Here is a 24,747-nt window from a genome sequence, read left to right as displayed (position 1 = left end):
TTATTTAAGCCCAGGTATATCTGCATGCAAACGACCCATTTCGAGACAATCTGATCACACAGCGGAGGTTTCGCCCGGTCTGTTCCCTCGCTCGGTGAGAATATTGCCGGGGCGGAATGGAAACTTCATTTTGCAGGGGCTAATATTAGCCTGGGCCTCTGGAAAATTCCTTTTAAATGATCACAAGCTGAGAAAAGGCAAAGAATTTGTTTAGCGTTTTGCTTGACAGTATTCTCTGCATACACGGTGGTTTGTTTCTTTTTTATTTTTTCAGATTGTACAGCACACAGGAGGGTCCTGGGAACACAGATGTGGAGAGAGGGAGGGCTAAGGGGATTTGTATGATAAATGTCTGACCGTCTCTCTGGCTGTTCAGATGTCTGCTGACACTTTTCACATTGGAACACTTATGTATTTTTCATGTTTAGGATATCAATAACTAGTCTAGTTTGCCTTGTCTCCCCAACTGTCCTAACTGCTGCAGCCTCAGTCACAAGATTTTCTGACATGAGAGATTTTGTTCTAATTTGTTTTAAAGCATTTATCTGCAATCCATGATAAACTGATTCACTTTAAAATGGATCTAAAATAGAAGAAGCCATGTGTTTCTGTCTGTTTGCTCCCTTTACCGCCTGACCTATATTTAACTCCCTTTATTATTATATGACCCTAACTTTATAATCTGTCTATCTGTATCTGTGTGTGCATGTTTGTTTTGCTAGGTAAATCCCACCTGGCCATAGTTCAGAGGGTGAACAACGAGGGCGAGGGAGACCCTTTCTATGAAGTGCTGGGTATCGTCACCTTGGAGGACGTCATTGAAGAAATCATAAAGTCAGAGATCCTGGACGAGACTGACTTGTACAGTAGGTTCAGCTCTGAAAGTTACTAAGACTCCCAGTCAGGTCCAGTAATGTGTTACAAACTTATCAATCAAGCTGCTTGGTTTCTATTAAATAGTTCTGTTTCACTCCGCACACTTGAACTTTTAGCGCATCTTATGAATGCAACACAACCATCCAATGAAATGTTTTTGTAACTTTCAGAAACACACAGAAAGGCTGTACTGCTGACAAACAATAAATATTTTTTAATTGTTAATAGGGCTGTCACAATAAATTGAGGCAGCCTTTTTCCTTAAAGCCCCAGCCCCCACAGCTAGACTGACAGGGTTAATTAAAGGGAGTCAAATTTAACATTTTAAAAGTTCTATCCAGCTTTGCATGTAGAGATGGAAATATAGCCTTTTTTGAGAGATGTGGATCATTTGGCTCAGCTCAGTAATGAGAGGACATCTTTTGGCTCCTAAATGACTCTTTATTTGGTACCGTTTTGCCTTTTTTATGACTATTAAACACACACAAAAAAAAAAAACTAAAAATGAAACTAAAGAAACGTCTCTCATACTGCAGTGGAGTCTGTCAGTCATGTACTGACAGTTTTAAATGCAAGATTGTTGACTTTCAAATAGGGGATTAATCACAACTAACACCAGTAATACTGAGATTTATTGTAATTAAAAATTTCAATGGTTTGACAGCCCTAGTATCCTTTAAAAACTGTTGTGTTTATGGCAACATGTAGCTGTTTAGCTAAGTACAAAACATAGAAGTGTTTCTCCATTTCTACTGCTGTCACAGGAGACATGAAGATTCTTTCAACCAGTCAATGGACTGTGCTACATGGGAAAAAGCAGGATGGAACAGACCAGTTATTGTGCTACCTTTCCAAACTTTTGACTATAGAAACACAAATGTTTGCATAGCATACTGGACTAAACTGAAGTAGACCACTTGGAAGAAACACAGCTAAAGTTCTAGGGCTGAGCCAGTCCAGTGGCCAGTGTGTTAAGGACTGTGGCTCTGAACATGGCGAGGCTGCTCTACCATCTAGGCTAAAAAATCACCCCCGCAATGAAAAATATTGATAACCCCTCTGTCGATACCTGCTCAGCACCAGAAGACACATCAGTTCAGCTACTATCTGGTGAGCGCACTGAAGCACAAAGCAAATCAATGCCTGCTGTGTAATCTCTGCACAAGTTGCAACACCTAAGCTTTAACAACCATTTTTGTGTTCATATTTCATTTACAGCTTGTTTGTTTTTTCCAGAGTGCTCAACTCAAAAAATGTTAACGGTGCTTTTCAGTGTCCGTCCTGTCACACGCAAGCAAAAGAGTGTGTTGTGGCCCTGCATTGTTCCTTAAGATACATAATGTCTTGTCCATCTGTGTTAATTTCAAAAACGATGCAGGGATTCTAAAACGATGACTAAAAATGTTCCTGGACTACCTTATCTTCCATGAGGAAGAGTAGACTTTGACTAGATAAAAATAGATCTATAATGAAAAAAAAATCTGACAAAAAGTTTGTGTAGTTTTCTTCATGGAGGCTAGAATATTAGTGCTGGATATTCAAAATCCATGATGTTTCTCCACTGTGTGTATAATTGGTAAAAACACAAGGAGAGATCAGGTGAGAGAGCATTCAAGGTATGTCATTATATTCTTCAGTATATTTCAAAGTAATTAAAGTACTGATAGTGCATTAATATGAGTGTTTGACATTTATACTAATATTACAATATAGCTCATATAATTTGATCAAAGAAAATAATTGTTATGACTAAAGCTGGAAAACCTTTCTAAACAGAAAATGACTAAATGAGTTCTACTAAAAGGCATTTTCATCAAAAGATGAAGACTTAAATTCAATAGAGCTGCCAAAATTAACCCTGTTGTCTTTAGAAATTGAATCATTACCGGCTTATCCTAACTTAGTCTGACTGCTGTTTGGGGCTGAGCATGAAGTCTTTAGTTGCAGTGTTCCTGCAGACCCTTCAAAAGTCTTAATCGTCTTAAAATGCACATTTGATTTTACAGTGAGAGGTCTTAAATTTTAGAAGGCACATTGACTAAGATGTGTCCTTATCCAATCTTTGTTCTCTAGCCAACCTTATTCAATTTTAATCCTCTTCCTCTATAAGTTGTTGCACAAAGATTTTCCATAGTTCAGGGAATTCTGTGTTGGATGTTCTGAATTAACAGTGGGAGAACTCTAGACCACTTTCTGATTTTATCTGACACCCAGCGGTAAAACACTACTCCAGTTCCCTTACATCTGAGCTATCAAGTTTCCAGCTTAATAATCCATCAGTCCACCTTTATTTTAGCAGGTCTTCTCTGACAAAAAGCATTATTCCACTTTTTAATAATTAAACTGTTTGGAACAAGCTAAGCACACCTGCAAAAATGTGTAATGATAAAAACCACAATACGGCATATTAATAGAATGTGTAGGTATTTAATGTGCCAGAAATAATCAAATTTGGGCATTTATGGCCAAAAATTGTCTTCTTCCTATACCATGAGAGTTTTCATGAACAGGACAATATATTAAGAAATTCAACCCTGGTCCAGGGTACCAAGAAATCTCACACGCCTTTCATTTTCGATGATTTGCAGCACAAAAAGTGGTATTCATTTTTTTCAGTTCAGGTCCCAAAAAGTATTCAGTTTGATTTTTAAAAGTGTGTAGGAACCATGAGTTGTCTTTAATACATTTTTGCTGAAGAAAAGAGATGCCTGCTGTGTGTGAAAAAACACGACAATAAGAGTGACAAGACTGAATCTAAAACTACGTTGTGGTCATGAAATTTTACAAAAGCATGTTAAGAGAAGCACTAAAAAGGAAAAGTTCAAGAAAAACTAAAGTCAGTACCACAGATTATGTCATGCACATTACATATATAAATGTTTAATCTTAAATATTTTAAACATCATGTAGTGTGTCAATTGATTTCTTCAACTAGATTTAAATTCTTGATCACTATTTTTTTCCTTCTTTTGGCTTTAGTTTTTTAATGTTTGCATGAAAGAGAGTCTCATTCTTCAGCTCAACATACAACATTAATTTTTTGGTTTTTGAAGAAAGTTTTTCACATCAAGGTGAGAACCATTATGAATTATGACAATTTGTTTTACCTCCAAATTTCTTTTAGGTTTTATCCCTGTCAAACTGTAACTATTGTTGAATGTACACCATGAGCACCATGTACCTCTAAATCTCTAAAGGTGTCATTTTAGGCCCTCAGACATGGATTACGTGCCAGTCTATTTGTTGCCCTAATGCATATGGCTTTAAGTAATGCTAAGAATGTGGTAAGCTAACATTGTAGCCCCCTATAGCTCTCTTTTAGTTCTGAGAAGAACGCCACAGCTACATTTCCGGAAAAAGAAATAAGCTTTGGGTAACTCAAGTTTAGTCACCCTGTGACCCTGCAGGACTCACTCAGTGTCTGTGGAGTGGCGTGGATCGACCCTGTCCTGTTGCAGAAAAAGTATGTTAAAGTTTTTGTCTTGTGCTTGACTTTTCATTTTTCCTCCTCAGCTGACAACAAGACGAAGAAGAAAATCACCCATCGGGAAAGGAAGCAGGATTTCTCGGCCTTCAAGCCTACCGACAACGAAATGAAGGTTAAAATATCACCTCAGCTTCTGCTGGCTACCCTACGTTTCCTAGCAACAGGCAAGTGGGCTGCGTTGCTGCTTGACTTCCCCCAGTGTGCCCTCAGCCCCTCACTGCGAGGAGAGTGCGTGTTTGGGCTGTTTGTGTGTGCATGTGCCCATGTCGGCTTTGAGTTTTGGGCGAGTGGGTGTGGGGAGGAGTGAGTATGTGTGTAGAATGAGTATCTGCTGTTTGTGGGTGTGAGGGAATGAGTTGTGTGAGGACGTAACAAGTGTGTTGGCGTGACTGTTTGTGTGTGAAGAGGTGGAAGGCCTCTTAGGAGTACAGCATGGGATGTCTGTGGAGACTGCAAAAAAAAAAAAAAAAAAAGGCGGCGTCTATTTGCTTGCGTGTCATGCACTGAGGGTTACATGTCGGGATCCAAGCTCACAGCTTTAAAAACAGCACCCTGTTTGCTTACGCTCGTTCCTCAGTGACATCACGTCCAGCATTTTTGGCCTGTGATCAGGGTTCTCACACAAGTCGACATACTTAGTGTAAAATGTGAAATATTTCACCCGCTTTCCCTTGGGAAATGGATTTCTGAGCAGGCTGCTGAATATCCAAGCAGCACTACTACATTAGCAGTAGCAGTTGACTACGCCTCATTGCAGTTGGATTTGCTTTAGAACTTTGACCTAGCAGCTAAGCGTTGATTAAGTTCCTCTAAAGACTATTAGGGAGTTTAGTTCCTGGTGGTGGAGCCAGCAGCCAGCTGACACATATCACCGCCGCTGAGTTAAAGGAGCTGATTGGCTCTTTAGGTGGTTAAAGCAGACCAGTCACAACGTGGATACCGGTGTTTAAAAGTTGTAAATATGTTTTGGTTTGGTCACTCAGACTGATGCAGCTTTAACAGGGGCATCAACTAAAATTGAATAAATTAGAACATAACAAAACAGCTCTGAACCCTTTCTGTGGCTGCTGTCAAGTTCATTTAAACTAAAAAGCTCAAAATAGGAAGTATTCCTTAAAGGTTTTGCAATCAATCAAACAAACCAGAGGGCTTATTCCTTGAATGCAGAAAATGAATAAGGAATGTATTCTAGTGGTAGTTTTATTTTTCTGTTTGTGTGTATGATGTTTTTTTTTTTTTTTTTGTACAAAACATCCTATTCACCAAGTGTTACTGCATATAGTTGTTAGAAATTGCTTGTTTCCGCAAGATGGACACCGCCTGTTTCTGTCCAGTTCTTAACAAATTTATTAGACCACCCTAACCAAAGTAAGGTTTATGCCACAGCTGCCCTAAATTAACAGCATTGGTAATTACCAAAATCATTTTTTAAATGTTTCTGCAATGGTTAATACACCAATATGTTGAAGCTCTTTAACCCGAATTATATTTTTAATGCTAAAATATAATTATTATCATTATCCGTAAATTTTCAAATGTACTGATTTACAAAAAAAAATGAAAAAAATAGTAAAGCACATTAATATTTCTTGATTAATATGTCAAATTCTAGTTATTTACTTGTATTCCTGAACAGAAAAATGAGTTTTAGTGGTTTATGTTATGCTTGATTCATTTCTGACTTCTCAGAGAAGCCCAGTGAGCCGGCTCAAATTTGGGTGAATTCAGTTTGAAATTCCTCATTTCTGTTCAAAATGGTAAAACGTGGAGAGCTCACTGAAAATGAAAGAGTCCGCATTTAAGCACTTCAGGATGCTGGATGGTCTTTGAGACAAATATGACAGGTGGTCTAATAAATTTATTAAGCACTGTACATGTGCATCTCAAAAAATTAGAATATCATATAAAAGTTAATCTTCCTGTGATTTTGTTCAGAAATGTAATCTTCTGTATATTCTAGATTAATCTAAAAAAAAAGAAATATTTCTAAACTTTTTTGTTTTAATATTGATTATGGATTACAGTTTTCAAAAATCAAAGATCCAGAATCTCAAAATATTGTGGAAAAGTCCAATTTGCAAAGGTTTCCTGAGCCTTCATTCTCTCACTCAGGTTCAGTACACAACCTCAATCATGGAGAAGACTGCTGACTTGACTACTGTCCAGAATACAATCATTGTCATCCTCCACAAGGAGGGTAAGCCACAGAAGGTCACTGCTGAAAGGGCAGGCTGTTCTCAGAGTGCTATATCAGAGCATGTTTATGGAAAGTTGACTGGAAGAAGAAAGTGTGGTAAGAAAAGGGGAACAAGCAACAAGGATGAGCACAGCCTTCACAGGATTGTCCTAAAAAGCAGATTCAAGAACCACCACACATAGATGGGTCCCAGAAATGGGCTTCAAGTGTTGTGTTCTTAGTGTTGAGCTACTCTTGAACCACAGAAGACATCATCAGCGTCTCCCCTGGGCTAAGGAGAAGAAGATCTGGACTGTTGGTCCAAAGTCCTGTTTTCAGATGAAAGACAATTTAGCATTTCATTTGGAAATCAAGGTGCCGTGATGTCATGTGATGATGACATGCCCACATTGAAGCCAAAAACACCAAAAACTGGTTTGCTGACCACGCTATTACTATGTTTGATTGACCAGCCAACTGATACCCACACAGAATCTCGGGGCTGTTGTCAAGAGGGAGATAAGAAACACTAACTCAACAATACAGATGAGTTGAAGGCTGCTATCAGAGCAACTGGGCTTCATAACACCCCAGCAGTGCCACAGACTGATTGGCTTCATGCCATTTCACGTAGATAAGTAATTTGATCAAAAGAAGCTCCGAAAACAATACTGAGTCCACAAAGGATCATTATTTTCCAGGAGGTAAACAATTCTGTATTATAAATCCTTTTTTGAGGGTTTTGTGATATTCTTATATTTCAAGATAGTGGATTTTTTATTTTTGTGAGCTGTGATCCATAATCATCAAGATAAAAACAAAAAGTCTTGCTATATTTCAATCTGTATCAGATGAATCTAGAATATATTCACTTCTTGAATTAAATCACAGGAAAAAAAAACTTCTCATGATATTTTAATTTTTTGCATGCTTAGCAGGATCAGGGACTCTGTAGTTACCATATATGGCTATTCCTTATTTTGTTTGTTTGCAAGTTTCATCCAAAAAGAGTTTCCCACATAACTCCTCTTTGGAAATGCTGAAAATAATCTGCAGACCAAAAATGAAGCTCTACAGACAGTATGTAGAATTGAAGGATTAAACATTTCTCTGGCCTTTAAAATCAATAACATAGAAGAATCACTTTTTTACTTTTTTCGTCATTATAGTGCAAATATTCTATATATGGTTCCTTTAAAAGGTTATGATTCTCTGGGAAAGCATCAGAGAGGTCTTGACATCTGTGAATTCTAATTTTGTAAAAACTGAGGAGTGCCAAACATCCTCTTAAATCACTCTTTCATGCCTCTTAGAAATGAACCTCTCAATCAGTCAAGATGTTGCGGCTATGAAATGCTTGAAATTAGCAAAAACATGTAAGGCTAATAAGTGTCAGTTATTAGTTATTTAAAATGACTATTGACTACTATATCTTTATGGTTTCTTTAGACTCATAAATACAAATATTATGGCAACCCCATAATCATTTACTGTATTTATAATATAGTTTATGTTTCACATTGCTAACAATTTGCCTATCTGTATCTCTGCTTCTTCAGAGGTTGAACCATTCGCTCCTGTGCAAATGTCAGAGAGGATTTTGCTGCGCCTGTTAAAACACCCTAACGTCATCCAGGAGCTGAAGTACGATGAGAAGAACAAGCGAGCGGCAGAGCACTACCTCTTCCACAGGAACAAACCTGTGGACTATTTCATCCTTGTACTGCAGGTTTGTGGACACAAGAAAAACATAAGATTTGGAATGAAGGAAATAACATTCAAAACCAGTACAGCATAACCTTATTATCACACTTAACACATTTAAGATAACGACAGTGCTACCAGCTATTTATATTATGATTCATAGGGATGTTCCAAGGCGTCTATTTCCCCATTCGGCTAAACGCCAACTTAAATTGCGTTTAAATGACTTGTCCAATAAGAAAATACTTAGAAAACAGTCAAATTCATCACAGGTTCATTGTGTAAGCGAGTGGGATGTGAGCCTGATATACTGATATACAGCGGGGCTAACATTAGCAGCTAGCTCCGCAAGCCTTCATTCCCAACATGAATCCACCATGAACAAACACTTGGCAACGGTTTTAAGCACACTTTTAATGGGCAACAACTTCAAAACAATTGGTGAACAATAGTGGTGTGATGAGAAACTTGGCTCATGAGACCAGATGAGACAAACTTGGGGTCACAAGCATGGCATGAACTAGCTATAGCTCATTATATCTCTGGTTTTGGATTGATAAAGTGCATTGTTGGAGTTTTCTCCACCAAGTTTACGCCTGCTGTAATGTTACTCATGTTAAGTTTCTGATTGATTTGACATGCAGCAAACTGCTGACAGATGTGGTGAAATAAACAGAGGAAAGCTGAGGCAGAGCAGAGAGCGAAGGTAAAGGAACTAAGTAATAAACATCATCACTTTGCAAGCTGTCTCTGTGCGAGAATCTGTGTGTATATACACTATATTGCCACAAGTATTCACTCACCCATCCAAATAATTGAAATCAGGTGTTCCAATCACTTCCATGGCCACAGGTATATAAAATCAAGCACCTAGGCATGCAAGACTGTTTCTACAAACATTTGTGAAAGAATCGTTTGCTCTCAGGAGCTCAGTGAATTCCAGCGTGGAACTGTGATAGGATGCCACCTGTGCAACAAGTCCAGTGGTGAAATTTCCTCTCTCCTAAATATTCCGCAGTCAACTGTCAGTGGCATTATAACAAAGTGGAAGCAATTGGGAATGACAGCAACTCAGCCACGAAGTGGTAGGCCACATAAAATGACATGGTGTGGGGTTGTTTTTCAGGAGCTGGGCTTGGCCCCTTAGTTCCAGTGAAAGAAACTCTGAATGCTTCAGCATTCAAAGAGATTTTGGACAATTCCATGCTCCCAACTTTGTGGGAACAGTTTGGGGATGGCCCCTTTCTGTTCCAACATGACTGTGCACCAGTGCACAAAGCAAGGTCCATAAAGAAATGGATGAGAGAAATTGGTGTGGATGAACTTGACTGGCCTGCACAGAGTCCTGACCTCAACCTGACAGAACACCTTTGGGATGAATTAAAGCGCAGACTGAGAGCCAGGCCTTCTCGTCCAACATCAGTGTGTAACCTCACAAATGCGCTTCTGGAAGAATGGTCAAAAAATCCCATAAACACACGCCTAAACCTTGTGGAAAGCCTTTCCAGAAGAGTTGAAGCTGTTATAGCCGACGTCATATTAAACCCTATGGATTAAGAATAGGTCACTTAAGTTCATATGCGAGTCAAGGCAGGTGAGCGAATACTTTGCCAATATAGGGTATGTACTAATCAAACACTATATTCTCCTCACTGTGACACTGGTATTCAGGTATTTAGCAGCAGCAGATTTATTTCACAGCATGGGGTCTTATTTTTCTTTGTTCAGTGGTTAACATGGCTCAAACATGGCGTTTGGGAAGTGTTAGCAGTGATACAAATATTTCACAGAGAAACAGCTGTGCTTTTTTTCTTTACTAGCTGCCACATAAATGATTTAAAAATGTCAGAAGTAATAGCAGGGTATTTTCCACTTTAATTGCACTACTTCATGCTAGCTGCTGCTCTGCAACTATGCCACCTGTTCATCTCATGAGACGTTTTTCGCCTTGACAAAAATCTTGGAGTGTTTTAGTCACACAAGATCTTGTGGCACAAGGTCCTGTCACACCCCTCGTAGATAAGACAAACATTGCACTGAGCAGATAATAGGATAGCCACACAAAGAAAGCAGTTTCGTAATACAGTGACTTCAAGTTATTATCAAAACCCTTGTGGCAATAACCTGAATTGCCAGATAGACTTTCATATATCCATTGCACAGATATATTTCAAATTCATCTGCATCTACACAGTATTTGGGAAGGGTAGGACTTTAAAGAAAAAAACTTGTAAGGTGATTGGACGAATCTTCTGTCTGTCACATTCATTACGGGCTGATCAGAGTGACAAGACAAAATGTAGAAGTAGGCATGCACAGCTCTGGTAGTAATCTAAACTCAATAAGCAGGTGCTACTGTAGTTTATGAATGGTGGAGCTTGTTGGTGGATAAATCTCATGTCAAAGCCAGTTGGGAGAAGTGCAAAAAAAAATCTTCTCTGTCAAGAAAAGCCTCTAGTGAGGCTCTTTGCTCTTTATTTCATGCAGAAATGTAGTCCAACTCTAATAAAACTGACACTATATTACAGCTACATCTGAGATGATCACTACACTGGCGGCTGTCATTGCTATCTGCTTCCAGTACAACAAAACCCCGCCCATAGCTACCCCCTTGTGATGAAGCTGATTAGTCTGGTCTGTTCTCCGACCTGCCACAGTCATTTCAGACTGGAGCTTTGCAAGATGCATCTGCTTAATGACAGACAAGGAATCTGGCAAATCCATCTCTTTTCCAAGGTTATCTTGGCAGCACATCAACAGGTACCACATCTTTAGGTTGCACAATATATAATACGTAACTTTTACCATTTGTTTAGTAATTGGCATATTTTCAAGTCGGACATTTTGGCTGTTAATATCTTTATTTGCTTGACAATTACTTGTTATGCTGGTTTAAAACAGTTAATATCCACTAAGGTAAACCCTTCATCTGTCTCATATTTAACATTAGGTGTTGTGTAATGTAATCTTATTTTACTCCTTGGTTAGCTCTATAGCAGCTGTATGTAAGTATTTAGTGGCCAATGAGTAGGAAGAAACAAGTTTGTTTTAATAAATGCCCATTACAAAATGTTCACTACTTTAGTCAACTTTCATTCAAACAAACAGATTGGTCTAGTGAGAGACCACCGTGGTAATGTCAACTTCGTTTTTTCTATGAATTCGTCTAAGGCACTGTCCACATAGAGACGAATTCAGGAGTATACGTAAAAGTTTTTTGTCCTATCGGCATTTCATCTACATGGAAACGGTGTTTTGGAGGCCATAAACGCTTACCATTTCGTCTCTGTGTGGACGGCCAACTGCATCTTTCATGAAATGATTACATCATACATAGCATAGCCCACTTAAGCCGTATGCGCGGGTCAAACCAAAACAACAACGGTGGATTACAGGGTTGTGTTGGTGTTGTAGAAGCAACTGAGCTTATTATGGCTTTTACAGCAAAATCTGATGCTCCTTTACCCCCACCACAAACAGCATACACTGGATGTTCTAAAATCCACCATGAAGAACAACCTGAAGGGCAAACAGGAGAAAGTTCTGGGCAGTTTTCCATAATCTTCTTCTTTCTTTTGTTGCATCTCCCAGCAGTGTTACAGGCTTGGCATATAAACTACAGTGTTTTCAGTCGTTTTCAGTGGTTTTGGGCTTACACGGACACTTCCTGAAACGATTCCGTGTTTATGGAAAACTTTTTCAAAATGAAACGGAAATATATCATTTTCGTCTCCGTGTGGACAAGGCCTAAGGCAGCATAACTAGAGACTGGCTAATTAATTAAGTACAAGTGAAACTTAATGGTAGCAAGTAAAACTTCAAGCTTCAATAAATATGTCCAAGTTCGGCTTTGATTATTCATGTCTAAGTACGCTTTACCTGACAGTTTGTGTAACACCTTTAGATGTTAGCTAGTTAGTGCTTTATTCTTGGATAAGCTAAATGACAGTAGATTCAGTATTTACAGTAAATTCTTCATAATCTCCAGATAATCACTATCATTAGTCTTACTGATGTGGAAGACCTGAGAGTTCATCAGTTTATTAAATTTCCTTATTTTCATGCTGGAATACAATGATATGACATTTTAATAGTATTCCTGAGTCAGGAGAAAATGTGTCACCTGAATGTGATTAAATTGCCAACAATCCAACAGAGCTGTCCTGCAGGTTTGTTCCCACAGGGGCCCTGCATCCTAAAAAGGTATGCATGGTATGATTGTACTGCAAGGCAGTTTGGATAAAAGGAAGAAACGATACCACATATCAACAGCTTATCTGTTATATACAGATTTCTACCACCAAAAATGTGGTCAAAATAATTACAGTGATGTATGTACTTCATTGCATTTAAATGGTGCTGTACTGTGATTTCTTACAGGATTGAACTTTGACTCTTTTTTTTTCCACCTAGAATTGAACTTAAAAATAAAGAAAAAGACAGCATTTTATCAGTTAGGTTTTCTTACACCCATCTCTCCCTTTTTTTTCTTTAGCCACACTCTGCCCAACAGACACCTAAACTTAACAACATCTTGCTACAGGGCTACCATGATTTATTTAATACATGTTAAAACAAGTGTTCCCAATAAGTACCTCTTTTATAGTGGCCTAATCAGACATTCAGCAGTATGTTTTACGATACCCCATTTTTCCCATAATAACGGGTACGTTTTTATTATTTCTTAACTTGTTTATCTTGTTGTTGTGATATAACAATTTTTTCCTCATATTAATTCCTTGTTATCACAGGAAAGGAGTAAAATAAATTGTACAGATCTATGTCCAAAAATTTAGAAATGTTGAAAGATCAACAAAAATCCCTAATCACTGACACAAGGGTGCATATTCAAGTCTTTGTCATTGTTTTCTCTGTGGAAGTATTACATTTATAAACCTACAAAACAAGTTTACAAAACAAGATTTCAGAGGGTGGTTTGACCTTCTTGTTCACATTTAGTTACATGTGTATACTGTGTATCAGTCAATGTGTAAAAAAGCTATGGCTCTAATGGGTTCCAGGTAGGACACGTGTGGGGTCACTGCTCTTGAGACTGGGGTTAGGAGCAGATTGGAAGCTATTAAACAGAGAAGGGATTTTCTAAAAGTAGTAAAAAGAAAGGAAGGAGGGAAGGGATTTGTTCTGAACGCATGGGCAGAATGAATAAATGTTTTCAAGCAGATAAAAAGAAAAGCTGCAGTAGAAATCCTGATTTGATTAGTAACTGACACAACTAAACACTAATGCCTCATGCAGGAAGCATGGAACTCAGAGTAAAGTTTGCAATAAAATGTCTGATACACTAACTACAAAGTTTGAGTTAGATTAAAAGTGTATCAAATACAAAGGGACAGAAAAGAATGCTAAGCAGCTGAAACTGCCTCTCGTGTCTTATGGTGTGCATTAAAGTACTTGGGACCTAGAATTGTTAGTTAAAAATACTGTTTAGGTAAACTCCTCTTTGTCTCTGCTGCAGGGGAGAGTGGAGGTGGAGGCAGGAAAAGAGGGGATGAAGTTTGAAGCAGGACCGTTCTCCTTCTATGGAATGATGGCGCTGACAGCTTCTCCAGGTAAGATCCCTGCACAGCACACATAACAGGCTTATTTATTAACAAAACATATAACTGTCACTTTGAGATGTTTTCTTTCTTTTAACAGAGATAGAGAGCAGTCATGTTGTATTTGGATGTACTTAAGCTCACACCAATAAAAGAAAAGTCCTCAATAAGACTGGCCATCAAACGTGGTTTTAACCTGACACGCCAGATAGACTGTTTCACATATCCATAGCATAGGCTATATTTCACATCCGTCTGGGCAGCACTTCACAGAAAGTGTTTGGGAAGGAAAGAACCTTTAAAAAAATGAATAAATAAAACTCAGAGGGTGATTGGACAGAATGTTCTGTCTGTCGCATTAATGACAGACCAGTCAACATATGACGTATTGGACATGCTCTGCTGCAGAGGAGTAAACTAACTCAGGCAGCCATTATCATGTCATTGCCTGATTCTTAACTAACAGTGGAGCCAGTTGGTAAATTAAAATCTTATAAAAGCCAACCAGGAGAAGAGCAAAAACATCTTTTCCACCAAGAAAAGCTTTCAGTGCAGTTCCATTGTTGACATGACATAACCCCCTCCCCTTTCTCCTCAAATGATGCTGGGAAAAATGTATCACCTTGAAGATTTGCAAGGTGGCTCTGTCTGAAGGACCATTACAGAATTTGTCCAATCTGTTTACTTTGCAAGCTTATAATTTGGTTTATCAGTATTGACTGAAATGTGTCGAAAAAATCAAAAACTATGAAGTTTCAAAAGCAAGCTTGGCCTTACTTGAATTTGTTCTCATTTTTATCATCTTTAAAGCATACTGTTCTTAAGGCAAAGTCATTAAAAAACTTCACTGTGTGCATGTGGTTAGTTTTAGGTAAAAACTAAGGAGCTTTTGCTTCCAGTTAATAGTAAAAAATACATCTTTTATATCTTTGTCCCTTATCTTTCTAAAATTGTCATTGCAACCAAACTGCAGCACAAAATTGGCAAAGTCAAGGCTATTTTAGGATCTACCTGAGTAAAAGTCTTAATCCACTTCTTCACTGTTTCTTAACAATGACTGAAAGCAAACAAGGCAATCCTGCAGTGACATCACTGCCTGATCCACTGGGTTCTCCCAGTTCATTCATAAACTTCAGTGCTATTCTCAGCCCTCTCAGCTCTTTTGATTTACAGAGGTGGTGGGACCTGAGAGACACCTACTGGTGAAAAATCAGAATGAACTTCCTGTCATTTGAGCAGACAGAGAATTAAGATATCAGAATTCAGTTCCATGAGGATGAAATTTTATGACTCAGCAGAAGTAAAAATTGTTTCACTTCTTTTTCAGCTGCTCAGACAAGTGAAGCTGTCACTTCTGTGATGTAAAGAAAATAAGTAGTTTTAAATATTAAATGTTTTCTTTTTTTTCTTTGTCCTTTTCCTGTATCCTCTCTCTTTTCCCAAAGTGCCTTTGTCGCTGTCTCGCACATTTGTGGTCAGTAGAGCTGAATCATTGGCTGGCTCTCCAGGTACAGTGGCTCTTTTTGACTATAGCAACACTAGGAACACAGGTTATCAGCCAAAAAGCTTGTCATGATTGTACAAAGCTCAAGTGTTTTCTGCTATTTTGTAAAATTGTACTTTGGCACCAATGAAAAACATGACTGTAAAGTCTGTTTGTAGCTGAATGCATCATGTACTGTATATTTCATTTGTCTAAGAGAAAGAGAAAGGCAGAGAGAGGAGCACAGATTTGGATCGAAACTTAACACACTCATCCTCTGAGCCATTAGTCAAACGGCTGAATGGTACTGTAGACTGGAGGCCCCAAAGCGGATCCAAGCTCCGCCCCCCTCGCCCCTAACCTTTAACCCTCTAACTGCATAAACAAGACCTACAGCTACAGCCCCCTGCTGGACAACCACTGTGCATACACACAAAGACACGCACGTACACATATGTTCACATGAACAGGCACATGTATGCAGAGCGTACATGGTCGACACAGAACCACTCCATAAAAACAACAAAAAAATTATTATCCCAACGGTGATCAAACTGTGCATTTGTGTGTTTCCCAAATTATCTTATTCCACTGTTACTTCTACACAAATCTACCCACACATATCCAGAAAAACTATAATATTCCTTTATCTACACAACAACTCTAACTTGTTTTTACTCGCAGTGTTGTGTTTCTCTGAGTGTGTCTGCATCTCTGTTAACACATTGTGTTTTTATTCTCAACACAATCCATCATTTTTTGTATTAGCCTGGCTCCTGTGGCCCCTGGAAACTGGAGTACTTATCTGCAAAAGTTCACATGCCAGGTCTTTGGCCAACTGTGTTTGGTCCCCATGAACACACACACAAGCACACATATTCCTACATGGGATTACATACATTCCAGTCGGTGTAGTAGCATTAGTGTTTGCCAAGCCGTTTCCACTTTGTTGTGTGTGATTTTCACTAGGCTTCTTTAAGAAGTGGAAAACATAATCTGTCTTTAATTAAAACTTATGAGAAAAGAAAAAAAACAAAAAAAGTTCTCCATGTGGCAGTGCATAGAAGGAGACAGCATCACTGGAAACCACTAACTCAATATCTGGTGTACGAAACTCCCCTCACCTAAAGACTTAGGAAGATATTAGATTTCCATACATCACAGTAAGCATCTACGCTAATATCTAACATTTGATGGGAAAAATGTCTCCGACACAAGACCTTAAGTAATGCTGAAGCTGTGGGAAAGCTGAGTGGTTTCAGGGAAAATTGTGTTAGTGCAGGTACATCAATCACAAGAGTTTACATTTCTGTAGCAATAATAATTGGCTTAATGTATTGAAAAAAGGTCTGCACAGACAAAGTAACGAACTTAAAGCTGGCACATTTAACAGGCGATTGCCAACAAATCATTACATTCATCACTAGCTGCAAAAACTCAATAACTTTATGACAGCAGTGCTGGTGGGATGCACTTAAGCTTATTGCTAAAATCAGTCTGCTAAGATGGCCACTAATGTATAAATGTTTACAGTCAATCACTGTATTCCAACTCGCTTACTCATGGACAAAATACTAAATATTTTGAGTGCACAAGTTTACAAAGTAAGTTCACACCGAGAAGAATACTCAAATGCTGTGTACTACTCTCACACTCAAAATTGTTTAAGACTGAAGTGTAGATTGATGGATGCATTATTTTTCCTGTTATCAGAAAAAAAAAAACGTAACACCCTCAAACCTTTCATACTGCGGTAATAAAAAAATGATTGTGTGCCACTTTTGCTCCTTAAAAAAAAATAACTGGGTCCATCCATTCTGACAGAGAGCTTCATATGTCAGCTTCGTGTGTCATAGCACTGTGCCAAGTTGGAGAGAGGGAGAGCATCTTTTTAATTTAGTTTCTGTTATGTGGCTGAGTACAAACTTTGGCACATTATTGATTATGTTCCACCATCAGTATCCACATAATACACAAACAAGGGGGAAGGGAGCAGCAGACACTATTTAAATCATCAATCACCCATTCAAATGACTTGGAATGATGCCAAAAATGCAAAAATAAAATTGATGGACAAAAGTTTTGGTGTCAGCATGTAAACATGATTAGAAAACATTGTTATCCTTTTTAATGTGTGAAAATTTTGGCTGAAATAAACAAACTCAGTGTGCAAAGGCCTTTGTGTGTGCAAGTATACTACCAAAAGTAAGCATCCCCCTTCAAGCTAATGTGTTAGTAGCAACGGCCACAGGTTTTAATTAAGCAAAAGTAATTTAAGGCAAAATAGGTTATATTTCTATAAGGGAGTAATATCAAAATAACATACAAGTTAAATTAATTTACAATTGGGTGAAAATAGCCATCAAATGTCAATGACATCAGCTATCGCTGTTTACAATTTGCTGTAAAAAAAAAAAAAAAAAAAAAGAAAGGAAAAAAAAGGGAAGTAGTAGAAGAAAGACATGTGCTTCCTTTCCTCCTGTAAGCACATAACAGCAGTGACAACTCTACCCTGCCGTGATAAAGTGTACAAACGTACGGTGCATACGGAAAGTATTCACAATGCCTCACTTTTTCCACATTTTGTTATGTTACAGCCTCATTCCAAAATGGAATAAATTCATTTTTTTCCTCAAAATTCTACACATAACACCTTATAATGACAATTGAAAAAAGTTTTTTTGAAATTATTGCAAATTTATTAAAAATAAAAGACTTAGACATCACATGTACATAAGTATTCACAACCTTTGCTTATTACGTTGTTGATGCACCTTCGGCAGCAATTACAGCCTCAAGTCTTTTTGAGTATGATACCACAAGCTTGGCACACCTATCTTCAGGCAGTTTCGCCCATTCCTCTTTGCAGCACCTCTCAAGCTCCATCAGGTTGGATGGGGAGTGTCTGTGCACAGCCATTTTCAGATCTCTCCAGAAATGTTCAATGGGATTCAAGTCTGGGCTCTGGCTGGACCACTCAAGGACATTCACAGAGTTGTCCTGAAGCCACTCTTTTGATATCTTGGCTGTGTGCTTAGGGTCGTTGTCCTGCTGAAAGATGAACCGTCACTCCAGTCTGAGATCAAAAGCGCTCTGGAGCAGGTTTTCATCCAGGATGTCTTTGTACATTGCTGCATTCATCTTTCCCTCAATCCTGACTAGTCTCCCAGTGCCTGCCCCTGAAAAACATCCCCACATCATGATGCTGCCACCACCATGTTTCACTGTAGGGTCAGGTGATGAGCGGTGCCTGGTGTCCTCCAAACATGACGCCTGGCATTCATGCCAAAGAATTAAATCTTTGTCTCATCAGACCAGAAAATTTTCTTTCTCATTGTCTGAGAGTCCTTCATGTGCCTTTTGGCAAACTCAAGGAGGGCTGCCATGTGCCTTTTACTAAGGAGTGGCTTCCGTCTGGCCACTCTACCATACAGGCCTGATTGGTTGATTGCTGCAGAAATGGTTGTCCTTCTGGAAGATTCTCCTCTCTCCACAGAGGACCACTGGAGCTCTGACAGAGTGACCATCAGGTTTTTTGTCACCTCCCTGACTAAGGCCCTTCTCCCCCGATCGCTCAGTTTAGACGGGCGGCCAGCTCTAGGAAGAGTCCTGGTGGTTCAGAACTTCTTCCATTTACGGATGATGGAGGCCACTGTGCTCACTGTGACCTTCAAATTGCAGCAGAATTTTTTCTGTACCCTTCCCTAGATTTGTGCCTTGAGACAATCCTGTCTTGGAGGTCTACAGACAATTCTTTTGACTTCATGCTCGGTTTGTGGTCTGACATGCACTGTCACCTGTGGGACCTTATATAGACAGGTGTGTGCCTTTCCAAATCATGTCCAATCAACTCACTTTACCACAGGTGGACTCCAATTAAGCTGTAGGAACATCTCAAGGATGATCAGTGGAAACAGGAAGCACCTGAGCTCAATTTTGAGCTTTGTGGCAAAGGTTGTGAGTGCTTATGTACATGTGATGTCTAAGTCTTTTATTTTTAATGAATTTGCAAACATTTAAAAACAACTTTTTTCACATTGTCATTATGGGGTGTTATGTGTAGAATTTTGAGGAAAAAAAAGAATTTATTCCATTTTGGAATGAGGCTGTAATATAACAAAATGCGGAAAAAGTGAAGCGTTGTGAATAATTTCCGGATGCGCTGTAAGTATGTGATTCAGACAAGGGCCATCTTAATTTAGCCTGTTAGCATGCTAACATTAGCCAGTTAGCACTCAACCATTGAACACTGCTGTGGGTGCGGATCTGCAAGTAATATTCACGTAGTTATATGATTTAGTTAAAGTTTAAAAATCCAACACCTGGTGACAAGAGCAGGAAAGTCAAAGGGTAATACTGGGATGTATTTAGGTATTGCAATCCAGATCAAAGACAACACCAAGCAAATAATCTTCCAACAGAACCATGCTGTTATTTCTTAAAATAACCTAACCTTAAATAACCCTAAAAACGTGACCATCCAGCATGTGAAGCGTAAGAATACCAGAATGAGCATGTAGTCTAGTTTAAGGGTTTGACCACATCATTAGAATTAAGACTTATGAAGGACTCGTGTGAGTCCTTCAGTGCTTAACACACTTAAAATAAATGTGTGTATTTAAACATTCAAGCCATAGGCACGAATTAATGTGGTTGATACTGAAATGAATGATGTCCAATTGTCACATTATTGAGCATTTATAATGAGATACTTAAGTATTTTATAGCATTTCTAGATGTTGTTGTACAGAGAAATGTGAAGGGATGTTTGTAGCTTTTTACTGATGCTAATGAGAATTAACTCACAGCAAGACACATACGTGTATCTCCCTATATGTGCCTCTATATATCTAAGTATGTATTTTTTAGCAGAAATAATTGTGATATTATTTTTTGATAAAAAGATTAAATCTGGTGTATATTTTAATTATTCTGTAAACTTGAATGTATTGTTTCACATATCACCTTGTCACAGAAAACAAATCTCCTCCACGGCCATTTGGGCTCAACCACTCGGACTCTCTGAACAGGAGTGATCGTATAGATGCCATCACCCCAACTCTTGGAAGTAGCAACAACCAGCTCAACTCCTTTCTGCAGATCTACGTACCGGACTACTCAGTCAGGGCGCGCTCAGACCTGCAATTTATAAAGGTGAGAATAAATACTGACGAGCAAGAAAGGCAATTTGTAATTTATCATTGCAATTCATGGATACTGGAATCTCCCCTAACATTTCAGATAGACTATTTCACATATTTATTGAATGGGGCCAGAACCTTTCAGAAAATCTTGGAGGGTGATTGGATGTACGTTCTGTCTTTCACACTCATTATGGGCCAATTAGAACAGTAAAACATATGACGTGGTAAGAAATGTCCAGTTCTGGTGAAACTGCCACTATAGCTACATCTGACCTAACTACCTCACTGGTTGCCATTTTTTACTGGCTTGCAGCAAAACTAAACCCAATCCTAGCTAACTCCTCATTATCCTCAAATGATGCTGATTGGTCCATTCATTCTCCGACCAGGCACAAATGTTTCAGCTTAAAGTTCTGCAAGCTCTACCTGATGACATACATAGAACCTGGCCAGTCAGTCAACTTTGTAAGGTTAAGTTGAATCCAAGCTGCTGGTAGTTGTGGTCTGTGAGTCCTGTGGAGAGAAGTGGGTGGTTCAGGGGTACCAGGGCAGATGCTACTTAAGTGTAGATACAGGGGAAGCTGCTACAAGTCTTCTGGTTTTTACCTAAATAAAGTTAGTCAAGTCAAGTCCCTTGATTGTTTGATCCCATGGACAGGATCTCTAGGCACATCCAGAACCAGGAGAGGGTCTAGTTACAGAACCTCAGCACTGTGTCTTTGCTATTTGCAGATGATGTGGTTTTGTATGTTTTATCAAACTATGCCCACCACAATACACTCCCATATATTTGCAGCTGAGTATGAAGCAGATTGCATACAGAACTGTCAAGTTGAAGTCCATGGATTTCTGCTGGATAATTATGGATTTCTTGTGGATTAATTTACCACTTCAAACAAATGAAACAAAAGTTTCAAGTTCAGTATTTTTCACAGAATTTCTTAAGGTTATGTTGCTACTACATGCAAAATTTCTGATTATCACATCATGACTTACTACCCAGTCCTTTCCTCAATTATTCAAATACCTGACCTCCAAATTTTTAATCCAACAGAGCATCTGTGGGTTGTATTGAACAATGAAGTCAATCTATGAGGCCCAAACTAATAAATGACAGGACTTAAATCACCTGCTGCCAACATCCTGAAGCCAGACACCACCGCACACCCTCAGAGGTCCAATGAAGTCCATGTGATCTCGTTAGGTCAGGGCTGTTTCAGGTAGATGGCCCTGATGGTGTGGCTGATCTGTCTTTGCCATCTATCTAGCATGACCGACACACAAACACAGTCACTATCTCAAGAGCATTCAGATGTAGCAGCATATAGCAGTTTTACAGATAGATTGAGGGTTTCAGCTTCCACATAATGACAGTTTTTCAGATTATGGGACTTACTACAGTTTTGCATCCCCTTACAACATGAAGGTCCTTTATATCAGGAGATATGGTTAAAATTTCATTTGGGTCATCAAGTGGCCACCCTTCTTCACAGTGACACCTTTTTTGCTCTCATCACCATCTGATGGTCATCTTTGTGTCTGTTTGTTTTCCTTCTTATTTGCTAGTGCCAGTTTCGTTCTCCATCTTGCAGCCTCTTACAGTGACTTGTTGGGAGGGGTGATCCCATCTCCCATCCTTCTCAGTGGCCTGATGGTTGATGTGGTCACAAGGTCTCTCCCTCTGGAAACCCTTCTGGTCTACAGCAATGTTGAACAGCCTTGCTAAGTCCAAGTACTTGATATACTCTGCTTTCAATGTTATGCTAGCACAGTTCTCAATATTGTTGTTTTACATTGTACAGCAGGGTTGACTACAAGAGCACATCTGGCCTGAGTGATTGTTATCATCCCTGGCAGAAAGATGAGCTTCTGATCGACCTGCATTTTCAGTCCTGAGCTGCTCAGCAGGTCTGATTTTACTGTAGATGGATTGTTTTGAGACTGCTGGCTTAAAAGTGACTCCATATAGTGGCTGGGGTTCACTGGTAGAGAAGTGATGACTTGTCTCTCAACCGAAGGTTGGGTGTCCAGTTCCCAACTCCTGCAGCCACATGTGGAAGTGTGGGACAAAACACTGAACCTAAAATGCTCTTACTGCTACATCAGCAGCATGTGAATGTATAGAAATATTAACACTTTACATATCAGCCTCTGCCATCAGTGTGTAAATGTGGTGTGAATGGGTAAATTTGTGTAAAAGCACTTTGAGTAGTCATAAAACTAATAAAGCAAGCCCATTTATCATTTATGGAGATTGGCATTCTGGATGTTGGTTTGGAGATGTCATTAGTCTAACACCTGCTGTTGGCTGAAGCGAAGCCTGATGGCAATTCGGTGTGGCGTCTGCTGTAGCTTAAGCAGTTTGTTTACATAGCCTAAACCTAGGGGCTGCACGGCGGCACAGGTTTCCGGTCAGGGCCTTTCTGTGCGGAGTTTGCATGTTCTCCCCGCGCATGCGTGGGTTCTCTCCGAGTACTCCAGCTTTCTCCCACCACCAAAAGACATGCTCATTAGGTTAATTGGGGACTCTAAATGGGCTGTAGGTGTGAATGGGAGTGTGACTGGTTGTCTATCTCTATATGTCAGCCCTGGGATTGACTGGCAACCATTCCAGGGTGTTCTCACCCAATGACAGCTGGGATAGGGTCCAGCCCCCCCGCGAGCCTAAACCTAGAGCTGCTCAATTATGGCAAAAATAGTATGGTTCATATTGAGATTAAGATTATCAAACACGATACTATCTGATTCTACATTTGCATCTGTGCATGGATTTCCAATGATTAGGCAGCAACAGCTTTGTAACAAAATGTTCAACATTTCTTGGTTTTATAAATTTCATAAGGACTGATTCTATACAGAAATGGTTGAAAAGTTGTGAACTCAATTAAATTAAAATAAATGCAGGTATATAACAGACATGAATAATTCTTCATTTTACTGGCTTTTTTTTCAAACATTTTGGCACTGGTTTAAATTTTGTTCAGATCTCTGGAAAATGATTTTTGTAACAGTCAAAAATGTCAACATAAATAAAAGTGCAAAAACACTGCATGCAATGTAGAGGTCAGAGAGTGAGATCTTAAATTATTTTCATCGTAACCTGGTGATTAAATGATCAAAATAGCGTTTGCAGATGGTGTTTTTATGGAGAAATTTATGACTGAATAAAGGTCTGTATAACTTAACTAGGTGACTTCAATAGTGAAATAACCTAGAAACAACTACAGAATCAAAGAATCGTTTAAAAACCAAGCTCGTTTTATCGTAAAAAAAAAAAAAAAAAAAAGAAAGATTGTGCTTTTATTTTGAAATATACTTTGGAAGAGCACTGTGCCTGACATTCTAACCAGGAGTGTCTTGACCGGCAGGATACTACAGTGAAAATAATGGTTTTAAAATCCTTTAACCTCACGGAGTCTGAACGTGCTCTCTGTGGCTTCATTTTGAGCTAAATTCGTGTTTTTGCTCATGTTGTGTGAATTAAACTGTTTAATTCACTGTCCAGCAAAAATATGAACATTGAACCCATTAAGGCACAATACTAGGTGCACTGACTGTACTTTAAAGGGAGGGTGTGTGCACTCTGTTATCGCACATCACAGCATGTGGTACAGTAATCCTTTAGCCTTAATTATCTTGTTTTTATCATTGCCGGAAGCTAAAATCATAATCGTAATTGAAACTCAATTGATCGCCCAGCACTACATGAATCCTTTGCAGAGGCCTACATACAAAATGTAATAACAATGCAGGCTGCAAGCCCTGTGATTGGTCTGCTGGGTAGCACTGGGTGACTGCCAGTCCTTGAGTTATGCCCATGGGCACATTTTGTGTACTCTAGAGCTCAATCTGTGTGCTCAAACTGGGCTCCAGAGTCACAATTTTCCATTAAATAAAGTCTTCTATATGTTAATGAGGGCTTTGACTTATTTTCCCCAGCTGCTCATTCTGGTCTCAAAGTAACTATCTATACCCCTTCCCCTAGCTCATAACTACCAACTCACATACCATGAGCATGGGTACACTAAAATGTTAAATCTTTGAGTTTCCCTTTGATGATGAATTTGCTTCTGGACTTTAGAGAATTGAACCTCACTACAGCTGAAGTTTCTTAAGATATGCAATTTTTCAGCAGCTTCTGAGTAAATTTGCTACATATAGGGGGTTGAAAACTTAAATCATGCTGCTTTAAGATTTTTAAGTCAACTTTTAAAGTTAAAGGATAGCTGTATCTTATTGTTTCCAGATTCTTACTAATGTGGACCTCTGTTTACTTGAATTATTTTGTGCAACACATTTTCAAGCCTTTTGAAAAAGAC

General features: G+C 38.9%; 1 protein-coding gene across 1 annotated transcript in view; it reads left to right on the top strand.

Moving 5' to 3' along the window:
- The window catches only part of cnnm2b (cyclin and CBS domain divalent metal cation transport mediator 2b), a 95,777-nt gene that overhangs the window by 67,007 nt on the left and 4,023 nt on the right, over window positions 1–24,747 (top strand). The window contains exons 2-7 of the mRNA XM_041784217.1: window positions 723–866; window positions 4,390–4,527; window positions 8,099–8,268; window positions 13,720–13,813; window positions 15,247–15,309; window positions 20,260–20,438. Coding sequence (XP_041640151.1) covers window positions 723–866; window positions 4,390–4,527; window positions 8,099–8,268; window positions 13,720–13,813; window positions 15,247–15,309; window positions 20,260–20,438 — 788 coding nt within the window. The remainder of the gene's footprint in view (window positions 1–722; window positions 867–4,389; window positions 4,528–8,098; window positions 8,269–13,719; window positions 13,814–15,246; window positions 15,310–20,259; window positions 20,439–24,747) is intronic.

This window comes from Cheilinus undulatus, linkage group 4, assembly GCF_018320785.1.
Source record: "Cheilinus undulatus linkage group 4, ASM1832078v1, whole genome shotgun sequence".
In the NCBI taxonomy this organism is placed as follows: domain Eukaryota; kingdom Metazoa; phylum Chordata; class Actinopteri; order Labriformes; family Labridae; genus Cheilinus; species Cheilinus undulatus.
Note: the sequence above shows the minus strand (reverse complement) of the source record. Positions and strands in the feature narration are given on the sequence as shown.